Source organism: Camelus bactrianus, chromosome 12 (genome assembly GCF_048773025.1).
Source record: "Camelus bactrianus isolate YW-2024 breed Bactrian camel chromosome 12, ASM4877302v1, whole genome shotgun sequence".
Lineage (NCBI taxonomy): Eukaryota > Metazoa > Chordata > Mammalia > Artiodactyla > Camelidae > Camelus > Camelus bactrianus.
Window position 1 is genome coordinate 21,923,099 of NC_133550.1, and position 21,506 is coordinate 21,944,604.

Genomic DNA, 21,506 nt, shown 5'->3' on the forward strand with positions numbered 1-21,506 from the left:
TCCACATACAAGTGAGACCATAATACTTGTCTTTCTCTGTCTGATTGATTTCACTTAGCATAATGCCCTCAAGGTCCACCCATGTTGTCGTAACTGGTGGAATGTCCTTCTTTTTCGTGGTTGAATAATATTCCATAGTGTATATATAACATATTTTGTTTTTTGTTTGTTCGTGTGTGTGTGTGTGTGTGTGTGTGTGTTTAAATGGAGGTGCTGGGGATTGAACCCAGGACCTCGTGCACGCTAAGCATGCACTCTACCACTGAGTCATTACCCTCCCCCTTATACCACATTTTCTTTATCCATTCTTCACTGAGGACCACTCAGGTTGTTTCCATGTCTTGGCTATTGCTGAATAATATCACAGTGAACCTAGAAATGCAGGTATCTCCTTGAGACCCTGTTTTCACTTCCTTTGCATATATACTCAGAAGTGGATTGCTGGATCATATGATAGTCCCCTTTTTTTTTTAAGGAATTCCCATACTGTTTTCCATAGTGGCTGTACAATTTACATTCCCACAAACAGTAGACAAGGGTTTCCTTTTCTCCACATCCTCTCCAACATTTGTTATTTGTATACCTTCTGATGAAAGCCATTCTGACAGGTGTGAGGTGATAATCTCATTTTTGTTTTGATTTGCATTCTGCAGTGTTGAGCACCTCTTCATGTGCCTGTTGGCCATCTGTATGTCTTCTTTGGAAAAATGTCTATTCAGGTCTTCAGCTCATTTTTTGATTGGGTTGTATTTATGATATTGAGTTGTACGAGCTGTTTATATATTTTGGATGTTAGCCCCTTGTCAGTCATATCATTTGTAAATATTTCCTCCCATTCTGTGGGTTGTTTTTTCATTTTGTCAGTGGTTTTCTTTGTTGTGCAAAAGCTTTTAAGTTTAATTAAGTCCCATTTGTTTGTTTTTGCTTTTATTTCTTTTTAGGATTTTCTATATATAAAATCATGTTGTCCCCAGATAGTGACAGTTTTACTTCCTCCTTTCCGGTTTGAATGTTTTTTATTTCTTTTTCTTGCCTAATTGCTCTGGCTAGACGTCTAATACTATGCTGAATAAAAACAGTGAGAGAGGGCATCCTTGTCTTGTTCCTGATCTTAGAGGAAGTGTTTTCAGGTTTTTCCACTGAGTATGATGCTGATCGTCAGCCTGACATAAATGGCCTTTATTATATTAAGGCACATTCCCTCTATGCCTACTTTGTTCAGAGTTTTTATCACAAATGGATATTAAATTTTGTCAAATGCTTTTTCTGCATCTATTGAGATGATCATATGATTCTGATCTTTCATTCTGTTAATGTAGTATATCATCCTTGCACTCTTGGAATAAATCTCACTTGATCATGGTTTATGATCTTTTAAATGTGCTGTTGATTTAGTTTGCTAATATTCTGGTAAGGGTTTTTGCATCTATGTTCATCAGGGATATTGGCCTGTAATTTTTTTCTTTTTCTTGTAATGTCCTTGTCTGGTTTTGGTATCAGGGTAATACTAGTCTCATAAAATAAGTTTGGAAGTGTTCATTCCTCTTCTATTTTTTGGAAGAGTTTGAGAAGATAGTCTTTAAATGTTTGGGAAAACTCACCAGTGAAGTAATTTGAGAAAATTATTTAACTTCTGAGTCTTTTATATAAAATGGAAATACATACCTATCTATATTATAGAATTTTTGTATGAATTAATAATAGAAGAAAATGTATAATATAGAATCTAGAATCAAGTAGTTATACAATAAATGTTGGGTCTCTGCCTATAACCTCCCTTCCAAAATGAATGCAGTTTTTCAAATATGCCCATCTGAATATTCATTTCCACATGGCTAGGGTCAAGATGAGGAGGAACACAGTTAAGTACCAACTTAAGCAAAACCTGTGGAAATAATTCTATAAGAAAACTGCTCATTTACTCTAGTGGCTACTTTCAAGCTGTGGTTACTTAAAATTTAAGTTTTTAAATGCAGCAAATTACCTCCAAATTTAGGTATGACAATAAAGAATAAAAGCATCTGAACTAGACAGTCATTTACTTTGTAATTCCTTTTTAAAGTGATTTCAGAAATACAACAAACCTTTGATGAAGGAACTGCTGAAGAACTTGAGGGTGAAGTGTCTCTTGATGTTTTCAAAGACTGAACAGGTCTCTCTTTACCTATATAAGAAAATATAAAATGCAATATTTTATCTTATTTGTTTTCAATTAGAGTGATTTTGTAACTGAATAAATAAGGGGCAAGTGTCACACACTAATTTTAGTACTGAAATCTTTATTACATTATTAAATTAAATCTGTTAATACCGAAATCCAGCTATCTCTCTCAGAGGCTGGGCACCATTGAAAATTTGAAATAACCTAGAACCAAAGGACAGTATATATGGCAATCTAAGCCACACCAATGCCAGTTAGCAAACGTGGAACCACTAAGAAGACCTCAAGAGAGGCAAAAAACATTTTAAAATCATAAATGCTTCTTCCTCCTCCAAGTTCTGAAAACCTAATGTTTAATATATCACACTAAAAATCCAGTGGAGGTTCTTACATAGATACCACCAAAGAGACCTAGCTAATTAAGCAGCAGCTCAAAGAGAGAGGCATGTAGGAAATTTAGCAGGCATTCCTGAAATGCTTAGTCAGCTTAAAAAAAAATTAAAAGTACAAAACTATAATTTAGAGCACTAATCCAGTGTCTGATATGAATGAGTATCCAAATATGTGTTAAATGATTAAAAATAAATCTGTATGAGATAGTCACTAATCTTTATCTTTAATCACTTCAGACACTCACACAATACTCTATGTATACTACTGTTTTTTATAGAAACTTGAGCCAGAAAATAAATTTAAATATTTCTTTAGCCAGTTCAACCTCAACAATAAGTTTAGTTAAATATATAATCTTAAAAATAACAGTGAGCTGTTACTGACAGAAAAGCACTTCATTAAATTGTCTATATGTCAAACGGGACACAAATCCTCTGCTCTGAACTGCTAGGAAAACTTTAATTACAGAGAAGAGGAAAAAGTAGCACCAAGTTCAGAGTGACACAGAAACTGGTCAAGACTAGATAGTGGGTTAAGGCCAGGAAAGCAGTCAAGAGCAAAAGCAGAGACAAAACCACCCGGAAACTGAGGCAAAGCCAGCTTCAGTCCAAAAAGCCTCTTAAGCAATTCCTGCTCTGGTCAGTTAAGTACGGGCCGGGAGGGCTTCCGACCACCTGGGACAGCAGTGAGTAACATCTCCTTCCAGTGTCCTGCGGACCCAGAAAGGCCTTCCCAAGACCCCCCACCCCAAGCGTGACATTTGGCAACGTGTGAGGATACTTCTGATTACTGCAGTGGGTGGAAACCACTGGCACACGGTGAGCAGAGGCTAGGGATGCTGCTACACACCCTACAAATGCCCAGGACGGCTTCCACAATATAGAATAACCCAGCCTCAAATGTTAACAGTGCTGAGGGTGAAAACTCCTGCTCCAGGCACAGTACTCCAACTCTACAGCTCCAACAGTCTTAACAAAGACATAACCCTAGAAACTTTTTTAACTTGTGGTACCATTAAGAGTCTTTCACACTAAGCAAGTTTAAAAGTTCTTACAGACCTTAAAAATCAAAAGTAAAATGATACCAACCATCACTACAGCCCCAAATGACTAAGAACATGGTTTATTTAGTCATTCCTTACTGTATTTCCATTGCACGTGGCAAATTCTGCATCATACTGTGACAATATCAGTCTATTCCACTGCACCAAAAGCCCCTAGAGGAACAAGTACCGTAGTTTATTTATTTCTGAATACCCAGAGCCTACCTAGTCAAGTCCTTTAAGAGAAAAGTAGGCACTCAAACATTAGGTGAAAAGATGAACTATTTTTCTACCCTTAGGATGCAATGACTTCCCCATGCCATTCTGATAAGCATTGCCTTGAAAGAAGATGAGGAGCTGGACCAATCAGCAGAGCACAGTGTTAATTAAAGGCAAGTCGAAATTCCGGCACATAGTAGCTGGACACAGCAAAAAACCTTTCACAAGCAGCTGTTAATCTCTTATTTAGCATCTGCTCTACAAACAAAATATCAGCACTACAGGTATGCCAAGTATGGTGCCCCACTGTAGTCTTAGAATCTGTCATGATTTTAGCTGCATAAGACTAACTTAAGCAGATTTCAACCAATCTCACTGTGCAGAAGCAAAGGAACGCTGAAGGATAGGGCAGGTGGTTTATCAAATATCCACAGATATTCACATATACCTGTTGCATGAAGGGAAGGGACAGGCAAGAAAGCAAAGGACAAAGAAAAATAATGGTACAGATGGCAGCTGAAAGAGCACAAAAATGGTAAACAGAGATACCCTGATTCTACTGTTGTGGGACTGGTCTGCTCTACAAATCTCAGCCTCCCACGACGTGGCAGTTCTTGACCACAAACCCACATATCCCCCCAGTCCTACTGAGTCTGATGCTGTTCAACTCTGGTCCCAACAGCAGACTTAACAGCGCAGTTATAACACTTCCCCATTTCTATAACTTCTATCAATTCAAGCCCCCCACCCTTCACAATCCCAAATCAAAATCTAGCTCAAAACTCACCTCTTTCTGGCTTTCCTTCATTCTGCCGTTTGTAGGAGGCACCAGCACGCACGGACTCTAGGGAAAGGTGGGCAGGGAGGAATTAACACCCGCACCTCTGTGCCCAGGAGGAATAAGAGAAGAACCCAGAAGTACGAGCAATGAGAACAGGAACTTCTGAGCATTTGCTGGTGACCTTAACCTTTTTCCTATCCTGCCTTCAAGTTGGGCTGCCTGGCCAACCACCACTGATGAGAAGTAAGTCACAGAATAGGAGAAAATCTCTATGTAAGATCAGAAGCTAACTGGGCCCAACAACAATGATGTACAAAGATGAGGCTAACCAAGGACAGCATACGCAGAAAATAATGAGAATAGGATAAGACATGGAAAATTAAAGACAGGAATCACGTCTTACTCAACATTGTAAGCATTTAGTCTAATTTCCTCCATGAAGTCAACATTCAAAGGATTAAAGAATGACACCACAAAAATCAAGAATGAAAGATGAATCACCAGTAGAAATCAAAAAGGACACCCAGGAAGGTTTTCATGCTATATCATATCAGTTTCCTGGGCATACATTGGCTACCTGCAAGTAGTCATTCTGACTTGCTCTCAACAGGCATCCTATTACTACTAAATCTTACTAATTCTTTTTATACAAATCCTCTTATAGATAGATTTTCTTTATAAACAAATTCACAGCTACTCTCTTGGTTGAACTCCCAACTATCCTATATTTAGAATCTTGTAAATATTTTGTTAGTTTCCTTACCTGCAAACTCTTAACGATGCTGATGGAATCAGCTTTCTAAACAGCCTAAATATATTAGTAGGGGCTCTCAGATACTTCCCAGTAAGATGCAAACTCCTTATCATTTATTTCAAATTATTCTATTATAGATCTTAAATTGCCAATTTTATCTTTTTTCTGAGAAAATAACGTGTTTTCTGAATCACTTTGGCAATGTCAGCACCTTGCCTTAAAAAAATGTTTGAAGAAATATCACACAAATATTGCCATTCTACTTTTGCAAGAATGTTCTTTAAGACACAGTTTCCTCTCTCACTGTTCACTGATCAGTCATCAGAAAAAGTTCTGTTCCTCCTGAGCAGCTGATTTATTTTATCTAAGTTTTGCTGTGAACACTATTTATTGCCCATTTCCCCTTTGTTTTAGGCAGATCATTAGTTCACTTATAGCAACTGCTGACAGCCTTATCATAGGCATCTATTTCATAAATTATTAACTTTATTTTATTTTCATATCCTTATTTCCCTTTTTTATAAATTCTTCATCCATTTACTTAATCCTGTTTTGTTAAGTGTTTATTTTGTTAACCTGGCCTTAAATTCTTTGCAGATCAAGTGAATAGGAGAAAGATATTTTCTTATAGGAGTGTCTGGAGTCTGTGCCTGGCTCACATTAGCTGGTGAGAGTGAACTGTCTGTAGCTCATCCAAACTCTTAAGTTCAGTTACCCAACACTGGTAGCCTGAAATCAGCCATGGTGAAAGTACTCACTCCAAGTATCAGCAAATGTCATAAATCAGGTGTTTTACCCTAAAGAGTCAGCTGACCAACACACCACTGGTGCTGTGTTGACTGATTTTGATTCCAAATTTGAGAGACACTGCAGGAATGACTACATTTAACCATGATTCCCATCCATGTTGTCTTAAACAGGCCTGGGCTATTTAACAGTATCCTAACAGACTAGTAAAATCACTCAGCGGAATCCAGCTCAAATTGTAGAATCACAAACAAGTTGTTGTTTTAATCCACTAAGTTTTAGAGTATTTTTTTAAACACAAGAGAAACCCACTGTGCTTAAACTCTTCATCCCAGAGATTCCAAAGATTTGCTAATGTTAAAACTAAAGGTCTTTCTTGTTGTCTTCTACTACAGCAGATTATTGATTTATAAACAAGCTTTTCTTAATATTTTGCCATTTGCTTTTTACGCCTTTGTACTTTCCGGTCTGTCCTCCTCCATCTTCCTAACCACATCTTTCTCTTTGTTTGTTGACTATTCCTTAAACACGAGTTTTCCTCCTAACCTCAATCCTTTTTGTTTTGTTATTCTTATGTGGCGCCAACCAACACTAGGAAGACAAATGTCTCTCAAATCCACTTCTTTTGATATTTCTGTATTTCTCTATATTTCTAAATGACAGAATGCTACTCCTTATCTATTTAGCCATTACCTCAAATTCACCTCACACATAAGCAGACACTAACTCCTGATTCAGAGAAGAGCAAAAGGGAGCCACACATCCCTGCCTTTGCTGTGACTTGTGGAAGAAAAGGAGTTCCAAATTAGCATGAAGGAAAGACACCAGGAAAGAAAAATTCTGAAGTTGGCAGTATGGAAATCAAAATCCACGTCAATATATTGGTGAGTGAATGAATAAACGGAGACAAAGAAAATGAACAAGCACTTCAAATTCTGGCTCCACAGATCAAGTACAAGGTTCTTCCCACACAGGTGAAACGAAAGCTAGAGGAGTGGTTTAATATTCCAATAAACATCTAGAAGTTCGGTAAGAATTTAATAATATTTGCTAACTCTTTGATAGTTGATATGAATATCAATACAAAGTTTGATGACTTTTTGAATATAATAGCTGTAAGTCTGATATGATCTTTCAGAAATATATTTTCTTGTTGATGTGTTCTCCTGTTGAAAGCAATGATGAACCTAACCAGACTCATCCAACCCTATCAAGTGTTATTAACTACTGATAACCCACACATGAGCAAAACACACAGCTAGGAAAACAAACTAAAACCATCACTGGAGACACTAAAGTTAGGGGCTCTGTCTTGCAAATTATTAAATTCTTGGAACAGTGCCTGGTGTATAAGAGCAAAACCAGATACTTCTGAAAGTCTCATTAATAAACAAACAAATTTAATAGCACAGGTAGTACATTCACCTCTCCTGACAGCTGAAGCTTTACAAGAGAAAGTCAGATGTGAGCAAATGAAGATGTGGTGGCTACGTGGATACTAAGGAAACAAGGACTTCTTTTTCTGGATCATGGATGAAGACATGCAGATTCGGGGTTCTTGGTTAGGAAGAACATGATTTCCCAGAGATCTACTGGTTTATTCAAGAAGGTATGAAACAGAAAAATGGGGGCCATACAAGAAAAATGCTCCTTGTGGTAAAGATACCAAAAAACAACACACACACACACAAAAATGACCAGATAGAGGGGTAGTGAAAGCTTTGTACAACACTTCTGCTTCCCCAAAATAACCATCTTTAGGAGGTGAGAGATCTGACAAGCTGAAATAAAGGCATATTAACTATGAATATATGAAAATGTATTTTTAAAGAGAACTTTCCTTTAATAAATACATTGATTAAAACTGCATGGACTTACTTTTTAAAATACAAATAAAACATTACGTCACCTGCACATACTATGAATGTGTGCTACTGACAGAACATATTAAGTTCCCAAAACAGGGATGCTATAAATGCCTATAGATAGAAAATGTCCTTAACTGATTACTTTTTCAGAGCCTCCATCATTTAGGTGCCAGAAAAGCTTTATTTATACTCCCAGGATTCACCCAGAAAACTCACAGCCAAAGATTTTGTGACTGAACAAAAGAGTTTCAAACAAAAACAATATATTGTAGAATCTAATTCAATTGCACCTTAATAGCCTGGATCAGTTAATGGTCCAAGATTAAATTATACTTCATGTACTCTCCAGGAAACAGCTCATCCCAATAATCCTTCTCCACTTGCATCCTTCCACCAACTTCTATCCATCCTTCAGCAGCACCTAAAATGTCTACTCCTGAGGACCGACTTATCTCCCTCACTAGGTCGTAAACTCAGAGGGCAAAGACTGGATCTGTCTTGCTTGGCAAACCATTTATGTGAACTATATTTCTGCTGCACGATTTTATGAGTATTAGACACATTAAGAAAATAGGTTCCCACTGCATAGTAAACATGATCTGTCTTATTTTCATATTCCCATTACCACTCTGTAACTGCACAGAAAAGCCTTCTTTCTAAAAGCAGGAGTAAACCTCTAAATTTTATTGTAATTTCAATCATAATCCAAAAACTCATGTGGACTTCCAAATTCATTCACAGCCAACAAGTCTTAAGTCGTATCTTTTCCCATTACACTGAAGTTCAATAACAGAGTCTATCTTCTAAATATACTTTTCTAAAAATAGTATTTTAAATTATTGTACATTTCCAGTTATCCTAGAAGATGTGCTTTCAAAAAGGATTAATGCTGATAAATAAGTCTTTCTTTAAAGTATCTTCCATTCTTAACAGTGGCTGCTGATATCAAGAAAATAAGGGAAGGTTGAGTTACAGCAAGTCAGAGCTATAGAAAAAGGTATAGATCAACAAAAACAATAAACTTGCAAGTCTTCTGTAGTAATGATATTTTAAAAATTCAACCAAAAGGTCATATAGCCTCCTTAATATATGACTATAACTAGTAAATCTGACAGTAATCTGTAGCAAATGTTTAGAATGAATTAGTCAAGAGTTTTAAACACTTACATAATCATCTCTAGGAGCCGTAACAGATTTACAAAAAAAGCAAGACAATCTTTATCTAATTCCTTATGTCCACAGAGGAAACGCTTTGTAATCCTCAAGTGGAAAGGAAAACAAGATGTGGAATCACAACTGCCTGAATAACAGCAAACAATGCAGATACACGGTTGAGGGAGGTCTCTAGAGGTTTCTATATTGGGTCTTATGCTACTCAACATAATTATAAATGATTAACACAAAACACATGAAGCATACTTCCTTTGCAGACAGAACAAAGCTGTTCTTATCTGCTGCTAAATACATAGGATCACCAGGGATTTTAAAACCTCTATGGAAGAGAATTGTAAGCCAAAGTTAATTAGCTGAAATTCAGCATTCCTAGATTTTTTTTTTTAATGAATTAACTACAAACAAACAACTGCACCTGAAAGAAGTACCGGCTGCGGCCCATTCTGTTTTAGACTGATATGTGTGAGAATGGCTTGGGCTTCAGCTGCCTGCAGTTTCAAAAAGGGCCAGTAATACAATGTGGCTGACAAAATTAAAAGTTCACTTCTGGCATCACAACTTAAAAGAAATAGAAAGAAAACCAGGAAAGCAAAAGGTCTGAAAACCATGTCAAATAAAAGGAACAGATGAAGGAACTGAATATATCTAAACCTGGGGGAAAAAAATCAAAAAGATTATGACGGTATTCTTCAAATACACAAAAAGTTACAACATAAAAAAAAAATCTTTATGGCTCTCAGACAAATTACTAGTACTAAGCAGATGTTACAGGAAAAGATTGCAATTGTTTTAAAAAATGAGCTACACAAAAATGGAAGGACTAATTATGATATAGTAAACAAGACAGAAAGTACTTCAACAAAAAGTCTCCTATATCCATATAGGAGAATAAACTTAGTGATCTCTGGTGTCATAATTAATGTTATTATCCTAAATAGAAGGTAAATAACAAAAGTATAAGACAGGAAAACAATGAGATTCATATGCGAAAGGGAAGGGGAAAAAGAAATACGTATCTAAGAGAGTTGACAAATGGGGAGATGTTTGGTTAATCAGAATTAAACTTCAAGTAAAAATACACAAAGTATATATAACAAAAAATGTTAACTCTAACAGCATCATAATAAACAAGGGGAAAGGAAATGACGCTAACTAGGACAACCTATGCTGTTATGATATGAACAATAAAGAATGAAAACTAGTATCGTAGTCACAGCTATGACCAAGTTGGTCCTTTTAAGTTATAATCAGAAAATTCTTAAACATGAAGCACAATGTATAAACAGTTCGATTTAAGAAGATAATTTGCCTAAAGTAGTATAAAGTTCCATAGGATTAACCCAAAAGGTTAAGTAAATAACACCCATGGACATGCGTGGACATGCATGCATGCATGTGCACGCAAGCACAAAACGGGAAATAAGCAGTTAAGATGAAAAAGTAGCAAAAATCATTCTGTGACTTATAAATAAGCCCATAAGAGATATATTAAACACAGAGAAGAGTTATGAAGAATTAGTCCTTAAATAGTTAAGGACCAAGGACAAACTGCTGGTGATCATTAAAATAAGTAAAATTACTCTGAAAAGTATGAACAAAAAGCAAAAAAAAATTGAAAGTTAAAGAATTAGCAAAGTGAGGGTGCAAGGAATAAGAAAATTATTTTTACCTGTTACTTATAGAAACATTTAAAATCTTCGTCAAAATTTCGATTCACATTGGAAAACTAAATTAATCCATTATTGCTAGTTAACCCAATTTAAGTGACTGATCATTGAAGGACCTTATTTCTCAGTCTTTTTTTGAAGAAAAGCAAGGTGCCATCAATATTTTGAGATTTAGATTTAACGCAAAAACCAGTATCACAAATACGTAAAATAACACTTACCTTTTCCATTTATCATTTAAAGCAAGACTTCTCCATTAACTTTTTGAAAGATGACCTTACATAACTATTCTGAAAACTATTTAAGTGAAAGGAGTATAGAAAAACATTTTAATAGTTTGGCCCAAATAGCTAAGGAATCTACCAAAGTAACCCAAAAAGAGTTTTCCCAGAACAAAGTTTTTTTCTTGAATAAAGAACTTTACTTTCAAAGCTAAATGACTTAAGAAAATAAACATGAAGGCATTAACAAAGTCATACACTCTATTTCAATCAATTTACACCAGATTTTAGTCTCCCAACTTTCTCTGTTATCTCTCCATCATTCCAAGATACTAAAGGTCTGAGACCTTTAGAAAGGATCAGGGAGGTTCACTGGAGACACTCAGACAGGAGCCTCGCACTGCGGCTCCTCCATGCCTCATCTCAAGATTTTAGAGTTTTCGCCACTAACTACCAGGCCAAAAGCAGACAGAGGATGCCTCCCTAGAAATCTGTTTCAGAGGAGAAATGTAAAAATAAGGCTAGTTCACTAAGAACTACCCTATATAACTAAATAGCTTCACTATAAGCTGTAAGGAAGGATCTCAAGCGTCCATTTTACTCATGTTTTGTTAAAAAGGCTTCATAATTGGTTTCCAAAGATACTGTCCTCCTTGTAAATGATTAATGGATTTAGATTAAGTCATACACATCTTAAAAAAAACATGTTCTTAGACAGTATCTGGCTAATTCTGTGTATTTATGTCTGTGCATGTGAGCATATACTAGACTTAGAGGCTGTTCATCTACTTGAAGGGGGAGGGGAGAGGTAGGATGTGAAGCAAAGGAGAAAATACCAGCTGTTCACACTGAATTCCACCGTAAAACCTTCAGTTACCTGGAACCATTCCAAGAATATTTTACACAATCAGGCATGTGTACGTGACCACGTTTGTTTTAAATCCTTCATATGGCATCCTTACCTCCTGCATGACCATTCATACACATATATTCAACAATGTCTTTTGAGAGCCCTGCTCTACCAAACTCTAGAAACAGCAGACAATTGATAAATATTTGCTAAATACAAGAATCCAGCAATAGCTACTATGGAGACAACCTAATGATCTGAAGTGATTGTCCATCACTCTCAACGTGCAGGAGGCAAAGACTGTTAACTTAAACATCTTGTTATTTAAAAAAAAAAAAATCAATAAAAAGGAAGTTAAAAAAAAAAGAAAAAGAAACATTCTAGACTTTTCTGCTTTCCGTACCTTGGATTGTAATTCCTTCTACCTAGCAGATACTTCTCCACTTGTAGAAATCTGACATACAAGATGAGCCCGAGTGTCATTTCCTCCATGACATGTTCCTCCACCCCCAGAGTGAGAATCTCCTACCTTGACCTGCTTATGTCATGTTAACTCACTTATGACATATCAAGTCTTGTAGCAAAGTTATATTTTATGTTATATTTACATACTGATAACATTATTAGTTGGGGGAAAATACATATATGTATTCTACTGCCTTGGTGACAGGGACACCTTTCTAACACAGTGCCCTGGGGTAGAAGGCATGAGGAAGTGTTTTGTGAATGAGCTCAACTGTAGGTAGTAGAGTCTAGAACAGTAATACAGGAAAGCTTCACCTAGAAAAGTTGCTTCATTTATTTATTCCAGTGCATACTGGGCCACTCGGCCAGGATGCCGTGCTATGACTGCACAGAATGCCATGCATATCCAGGAATTCCAAACTTAAAAAAATAAACTGGAAGTTGGGGAAAAAAAAAAAAAAAAAGAACCTAAGGTGAGTTTCAGCTCTAAACTCTATAAGGTTATACCTTATATTTAGGGAAAACCACGAATGTTTTTTCATGAAAAATTACACCTCATATATAAATAGATATCCTTGCACAGCACAGGGAACTATATTCAATATCTTATAGTAACTTATGGTGAAAAAGAAGATGAAAACAAATACATGTATGTTCATGTATGACTGAAGCATTGTGCTGTACACCAGAAACTGACACAACATTGCAATCTGACTATACTTCAATAAAATATATATATACATACAAAAAAAAAAAAAAAAAAAAAAAAAAGACATCCCCTAGTGACAGAAAATTTAAGAGCCTGGACCAGCACAGGAATAAGCAGAAAATACAGAAGCGTGTGACTTTCTGACGTGAGTACAAGCACACACACCTCTTCCATGCTGAACAGTTAGAAGTGAAATGTCATGCGGACTGCACCCTGACATGGTTCCCAGAAATGTGTGTGTGTGATGTTCGTTGCACTACTCCTTCAACTTTACTCTAAGTTTGAAATTTTTCAATAAGGAGTTAAAAATAGTATCTCTTACAACACATATAAGGCAATCTGACTCAGTACACTCCCATCAGTGGAGGCTGTAAAAGAAAAAGGAAAAGCCTTAAAAGTACATACTTCTATGTTGAGATTGATGGAAAGAGTACGTTTTGCTTCTTTCTGGAGAGTAACTCCTGCTACTGACACTGGAGCCAGATCTGCTGTGTGGAGAATCCTTTCGGCCTACAGATGATTCTCTGAAAAAAGGAGTGTCCCTTTTATGAGGAGACCGGTCTCTCACGTAATGGGAAGAGTAGAAACTTTTTCTTCTAAATCCGTCTCTCACGTCCCTTTGGAGAAAAAAATAAGTTAATTTTATCCTGTACTCTATATACACAAACACAAATGGCAAAAGGTCTGGTTACAAACTACTCTTCACGTTGTAACCTTTGTTCCCTTTTTCTACCACCACCTGACTTCTGACATCAGTCAACAAAATGAAACTTAATCAGTGAAAGATGACTTGGAATGCATCATTTTTTCAGGTTGGGGTAGAATCAGGTGGTTAAGTGCAAAAGTTTACTCTAAGCAAACACAGAAATTTTAAAATGTGAAAAACACAGTCATATAGTCCCTATATCCGTTTGCCATCAACAACATACCACAGTTACCACACTCTCAAAGACACCTGGAGAATGCCAAAGATCTCCCCAGTGAGACCGTTCATGGCCTATTCTCCTCTTCCAAGTACAGTTTATACTACTGGTTTTTAACTGATGTGATTTCCCCCACACCTCCTTGACAACTTGGCAATGTCTACTGACATTTTTGTTGTTACAACTGGAGAGGAGGGAATGCCACTGATGGTTAGGGGCCAGGACACTGCTAAAATCCCACAGTGCCCAGTACAGCTCTCACACACGTACACAGTAAAAAATCTGTGCAGCCCAAAGTGATGACAATGCCAAAGGTGCCAAACCCTGGTATACACCTATTAAACCCTTGCTCTCTGGATTTGTATCTGCACCTTACAATCTGTTACCCATCTCTAAATACCAACTTTTTATATTACCTCTACCTTTACAAATTAAATTTCCTTATTAAGCAATATCAACTCAAAGCAGAAAGTAAGACCAAGCAATACAATTTTATAAAGCAAAACTATCCCTAAAACACCAAAGCAAATTAAAATTATTAAACAAAACTTCCAAGGCATGAGCCTCTATTTAAAAGAATACTTGGTATCAAACAGGTTTTAAAGATTTAGCAAATGTACCTCCATATTAAAATTTAAAAAATTAAATTTCAGACAGGAGAAATGCTAAAGAGACAAACCAATGGCATGCAATTTCAAATGCTCGGAAAATAATTTCAGCATATTGACTGGTAGTCCCCAATATATAAGTAGGTTGTTGTCATTAACTGATTAATACCCAAAATACATTGCTTTTACAGATATAGTTAAATTTCTCTGCAAAAAAGCAGAAAACAGCTAAAACTCATTTATGACAAATGAACTCAGACATAATACTATACTGAAATTAAAAATTAAAGAAATTCTGATATACTGAAGATCAATCACTAAAACTACATCATTATCACTGAGAATAGGAGTGGATATATATGTATCGCACAGGTTTTAGGAACTGCAACAGGCGCTGGGGACTCAATGGCGAACCAAATACACATAGTCCTTGTCATTACAGAACTCTCAGGCTAGTGAGAGAGGCTGATCCTAAACATGTGAATATAAAACATGTGAATGCAGTCCAGAGTGCAGGCAGGAAGTCTAATTAGGAGCCTGCTTAGCCCAGGCAAGAGACAGCAGTGGCTTAGATAAGGCAGGAGCAGGGGAAGGGCCACAAATTAAACATGCTTAAGAACGCACTTTTGTAGACTCAATAGGACATGGTAAGTGACTAATGAACGTGAGAGACAGGAGATACCAAGCTGATACCAGGAATTCTGGCACGACAGATTACTGAAATGAGAAAAACTGATCTGAGAAGAGCGGATAGGGTGGGAGAGCCACATTTAGACCTGATCATGTTATATTTAAGATACTTAAGTAACATCCTGATAGACAACTGCAGATACTAGTGACAAGACCAGAAGAGATTTTTGGCTATAATAATAGATTTGTCAGTAAATAGGCAGCATTTAAAGCCTCGGGTGTGGATGAAAACAAAGGATAAAAAGGGCAGAGGGCCTAAAATTTAAGGACCAGAAAACTACCACACTGAGAAGGCAATGGGCTGTTTGAGAAGAATGGGGTGGGGGAAGGGGGGCGCACAGAGACATGAGGGAAACTGGTAAGTTATTGGGGAAGGTAGGGAAGGAGTGCTCCAAGGAGAATAAAGGTTTCCTACAGTGAAATTAAATGAGCTCTTACTGTAACTTGCTCAGGAAATGGAGAACAACAGGCCCACATTCACAGGAAAGATTGCCTACTTTCTCTGGAGGGAAAGGAAAGTGAAAGGCTGACTTACAGTTTCCTAATCCTGACACCAGATGGCAGTAAAGTCACAACAGCACAGTTTAGAACCACCTGTGGCTTGGGGTAGCTTGATAACCTTGGGAAAAGTGTATTCCATACTTAATATTTCAGAGCAGAGTAATATCTCTCCTCCCCTTCACATCAACCTCTCCTACTGCCCATCAGATTAAGCAAAAACATTACAACAGACATCATCTACCATAAGTATATGGTACTACTTTGATAAAGTGGTGATATTTGCCAAGTCATTTATTCATGTGTATGCATTTGTATATATAGTTTTTCACATCTATATGTCTACATTTACATCACCATATATGAAAGACACTATGGGGAATTACTCTGGCTCTAAAGAAGCTTAGTATCTAAATCAGAGGATGGGGAGTAAATGTTCCAGAAGGCTGGTACTATAATTCAGGAGAGAAAAATATATATTAGTTGATGAAAAACTGACCTAGGAGTCTTTAAGGAAAGGTGAAATTTAGTTCAACATTGTCTGGGAGAAATGTAATTGAGCCATAGATAATGTAGTCATATTTCAAAACTAAAGAGAAACAGGTGAAATTAATTTTAGCAACATTTTTTACTTAACCCAATATATCCAAAATATTGTATCCAACATGCAATCAATATTAAGAAATTTAGTCAGATATTTTATATTCTCTTTTTCATCTTAAATCTTGAAAATCTGATGTGTAGTTTACACTTACACATGTCTCAGTCTGAATTGGCCACATTTTAAGTGCTCAGGAGGCACATTCAGCTAGTGACTCCAATACTGAACAGCACAAATTTAGACGGTGGGAAAAGCATTCCAAGCTTCAAGGAAAAACAGAGAAGGATTAAAGGGTATTATGCAAATAAGAACAGAAGCAATCAGAACAAAAACTTAAAAGCAGTGACTAAAAAGCAAGGCAAGAAATTTCTGAAAAGGGAAGAGACAGTTAATATCAAATACTGCAGAGGCTGGTAGAGATCTTTGCATTTAAAACCTAAGAGTCACTTGATCAGTGAGTGGGCTATCCAGGAAAGCTTCGGAAAACCAAAGCAGATTATAAGTAATTATGATATATCTCCTCCTAAAGAAGTCATTACTTTTCTTCCAAAGCAAATTTGGCAGAGGGAAGAAGAAAGAGAACTGAGACAATATTCTGAGGAAAGGAGTTTATTTGATCATATCTGGAAGCTAGGGGGGAAAGGCTAATTTCCTGTAGAAGGAGAAAATGAAAATCCAAAACACAAAAATGTCAACCAATAAGGAGCCAAAACTCAACAGGAGAAAATGGGACAAAGGAACTAAACAGAAGAGAATGGCACTGTAGGAAAGAAGAACATAAACAGGATAAACAGGAAAATTCTCATTTTGAGAAGAGAAAGTATTAAAAAATCTCTCCATAGAAGGCCTTTACCTCAGTAAAATAACTCTAGAAGTCCTCAATAGAAAATAAAGGAAGAACGTGAACAGAAGCTTAAGGCAGAGTGGAAAATATTTGTCCTTTGCTGGGGTGAGTATTAATTACAGTAGTGTTCCTCAACATGCAGGTCCTCACACCTGCATCAGTATTACTTGGGAAGGTAACAGAAATGCAAGTTCAAGGCATCAAACTGCACCTACCAAATCAGAATCTCTGGGAGTGAGACCAAGGATTCTGGGCTTCAGCAGGTGACTGTGATGCACACAAAACTTTGAGAAGGACTGAGTTAGACAATCTTACTAACGTGTAAGAGCAGGAATGTGTGTGAGTGTGTGAGTGAGTGTGTGAGTGAGTGAGTGAGTGAGTGAGTGTGTGTGTGTGTGTGTGTGTGTGTGTGTGTGTGTGTGATGTCTAACTCAAAAGCAGAAACTCAGAGCTCATGACAGAGCGGAACATTTTCCAGTGATGTTGGTTCTAGGTTTTGACCATGCCAGTGGATAACTAAAGACAAGAGTTCAAAAACACAAGAAAGAACTGGTGTTAAAAGTATCATCAAGTCGGCATAGAGAAGACCGTAGGCCAGAAACTATAATCATCAAAGGAAGAAGGAATGGAGTCCTGGAAATTTATCAAAGAGCACAAAGATGTAGAGACAGGGTGGTAGAAATGGGGAAGTTCAAAGATGGAACTGGAACAATGGCTTGGAGGAGGTAATAAGGAGCAAGAAGTACGGCCAGAGCTCATCTCAAGAATCAATGAATTAGGAGGCAAGAGAGTTGGGAGAGAGGTGGTTTCAATTCTGGGAAGTTAGGTTCCAGTTACAGAAAACGGATGGAAAGAATGGCTGAAAATACGTTCACTTCATCTTGATAGTAAAAGACCATGATCTGCCCTCATGAAGCCTATACTCTAATGGGGAAGACATATAAATAAAACATTTCAGAGTGACAGGAACTAAACAAAAAGACAGATGTGAGAGAGGTTATTTGAGATAGGGTGGCCAGGGAGGACATCCCTGAGAAGGTAATGTATGAGCAGAGATGGGACAGAAGGATGGAACTCAACAAAGAATAAGGCTGTGAAGAGGCCTGATTTACATTCACAATGGCCACCCTAACCGCTCTGTGAAAGTATCGTATGTTGGCATGGAGGGCATAATGATGAATCAGAGGGCCTTCCTGGAGTTCACAGAATTATAACAAATATAACACTAACCCCGTATGTAAGACTTAACAGGAGCATCACTAGTAGAGAAAGGACAGGGGATTAGGGCCTGTAAAGGCCCTCTGCGAACTAGCCTCCTAAGTGCCGAAAGCCCCTTCCAAAGTAATTACTGACTCCATGACCCTGAGCAAGTTCCTTAACCTCCTTGTGCCTTAATCTCCTCATCTATAAAGTGGGGATAATAATAGTACCTACCTTACAGGGCTGTTGCAAGGAGTAAGTCAGATAATATATGCAAAGTGCTTAGAACAGAGTGGTACACAGCACTCAACAGATGTCAGCTGTTTCTCCTGAGAGTATCATCCTACTGTGGTTTCCACTGCATCAGTAAAAGGACTGTGCAAGAAATCAGCTAAGCCTGCCAATACAACTGCTTGATAGCATGTCATTCAGAAAAGCGAAACTATGGAAACTTGCATATTAGTAAGAGTTTAAAACTAACTCAAAATAATAAAACCTCTAGAATAAGACGTCAGCTTGATTTCCCAAGAAATTTGCTTTTATAGATGGTGAACTATGGATAATTTAATGTAAAGAACTGCAGTCATGGAGTTCTGTGCAGAGACAGAGCACATACAAAGTGAAAAGAAGGCAGAAAGGCCATTCACTAGACCAGGGGTCAACAAACGTTGGCTTAAAGGTCCACTGTTGTAGGCTTTGTGGGCCCTTATGGTCTCCATCACAGCTCCTCAACACTCCACCACAGCACAACAGCAGCCACAGACAATACATAAGCCCCTGCGGGCGGCTATGTTCCACTGCAACTTTACTTACAAAAATAGACGGCTGTCAGATTTGGCCCCCAGTTTGTATTTGCTGACCCCAATGTGAACAGTTACGTACTTCCAAACACAATTCATTAAAGAATAAAGAGCTTCACATTTCTCACAAAATACAAAGGAAAGCATGGGGAGTTTTTTCACCCTACCCCTTGCCAATATCTCAAGACTTTTGGACTTCAGAAATTTAGTTGTATTTTGGAAAGCAAATTAATTACATGATGATAGAAACGTTTTGGCTGACTCACCTCTTCTTTTCTACCAGAGACCTGACTTTATACTATATATTTATAATGTAAATGTAAATATATAAATTTATTATTTACTTATAACATAAAAAACCTTTCTCAAAATACATTCCACAAAATACTAATCCACAGATGTTAGTCTTTTTTCATATGAATAACTTTAGGAAACACTGAGTTTAAGAGAACTAAACACCTTTATTTACAATGGCATATCTCAGAGCATTCTCTACAGGAAGATACAGGTTCAAAAATTAGTTCATCATCTGCTTATGTATGGCCTTGACCTTAATTTACTTAACCTTCATTTTCGTAACTCTTCTGAGCAGAGCAACTCACGATGAATGATATCTATTAGTATAATTTTAGATTTTAGTCTTTTCATTATCAGTCATCTCATTTTTAATCTTCCCCCAAACATATGGACTCTCAAGTTATAAAATATTTTACCTAACTTTGAGAAAATTTGGGGATTGATTCCCTTCTTATAACACATACCATGATAAATTTAGGTTGACTAAAAAGCTAAATGTTTGGAAGGAAGGAATAGGAGAAAAAGACCCCTCAAAATATGTGTGTACAGACATACATATTAAAATAAATAAATAAATAATTATAAGCCTATAAGAAGAAACCATTTTGTATCAAAATACCAAGTTTAAACTACATACAAGAAAGGCCCCTGAAGTTGAAATTTTAATTAGATTTAAAGTAAATTTCCAATTAAAGAGGAAAATTTCAACATCCAACATTTGAAATTCCAACAAAGTCTTTAATATTAGTCTTTAATATAACGAATACTGACAAAAATCACCAAATAAGGTGAAGGATATGAAGATACGTCAATGAAAGGCAAATAAATGTATTGTCTCACTAAATAAATATTTAAGATAACTCAAGTTATCTTAATTTTTCCCTATCAAATAGGCAAATTACCTCAACCAGTAGTGAACATTAGGGTAGGATACATAAGCCTCATCATGAACAATATCCAATTTGGGTTGGGCTAGAAATTGCTAGGGATTTAAAGGTCCTAAAAAGAAAAACACTACTGTAGCCCATAAAATAGGGTTAGACGTCAAGGTCAACACAGAGTGTGAATACTAGGTAGGGCTGCAAATATCAAAGTCTTCTGACTGTCAGAGTGCCTTTCTTATCTTCATTGACAAGTTGCCTTTCTCTCTTCTTCTATTTATATGTCTGTACACATTTCTCTTTTTCTAGGTTCAAGTTAATGTTGCAAAATGCCACAGAATACCCTGAATTCTTTCTTTTTCTTGGCATAACACCTGGTTAATGTAGTTTGCACTTGGTTTCAAATGTCAACCATGAGAGTTTCTATTTTTGAGGGACGAAAGCCACGATTATCAAACAATCCACTGTTCCATAAATAAGATAGGTGTCTTAACGTTCATCACTGTTTATCCTTGCATCACTGACACAGGTATGCATACAGGTACCATGGATAATGGTGGGCGCTCTGGAGACACTATTAGATACTAGTGCACGTGATTATTAGAAGTTAGCTTTTTTAAGATTTTTTCTTTCATCGGTAATTCCTATTCACCAAGTGAAGACCAAATATTTCACAATTAATTAGTAAGTCATTTTGACTATTAGAAACAACTTACATAACTAAATTTTTTCCGACATGTCAATATTCTCTTAAGTTCCTTATTTTAGATTTTAAAGGATAACCGATCTTCCACTACTCAGTGCCACCTCCCCCCAACACCAACCTTCCAACCCAAGAAGAAATCTGGATGATATTCTCCACAGTAATCAAGTAGCTGTAATGTACTTCAGAGAGGAAAAGCAACCGATAGAATCAGCGTACTGATGTTTAAGGTACTCATGTGACTAGCAGAGTTTTGTTATTATTGCTCTGAGAGTCTGATACTCCAAACGCAAAAAAAAAAAAAAAAACTACTTATCCAACTTATGAACATAAAAAATAATCAAAATATATGCAAGAATAAAAAAGGATTCTATTAATGAGGCTCCTTACTATATTATTGGTTTGCAAATG

The 21,506-nt window shown here is 36.7% G+C and overlaps 1 protein-coding gene across 8 annotated transcripts in view; it reads right to left on the reverse strand.

The window, feature by feature from the left end:
- Nucleotides 1–21,506, reverse strand: part of PPHLN1 (periphilin 1) — a 119,353-nt gene that overhangs the window by 51,280 nt on the left and 46,567 nt on the right. For 6 of the 8 annotated variants that reach the window (XM_010970547.3, XM_010970546.3, XM_074375015.1 and 3 more), the window contains 3 exons: nucleotides 13,456–13,667; nucleotides 4,603–4,659; nucleotides 2,085–2,164 (listed from right to left, as the gene is read on the reverse strand). In XM_010970547.3, coding sequence (XP_010968849.1) covers nucleotides 2,085–2,164; nucleotides 4,603–4,659; nucleotides 13,456–13,667 — 349 coding nt within the window. The remainder of the gene's footprint in view (nucleotides 1–2,084; nucleotides 2,165–4,602; nucleotides 4,660–13,455; nucleotides 13,668–21,506) is intronic. The other 2 variants (XM_074375014.1, XM_074375011.1) reach the window with 1 other exon arrangement.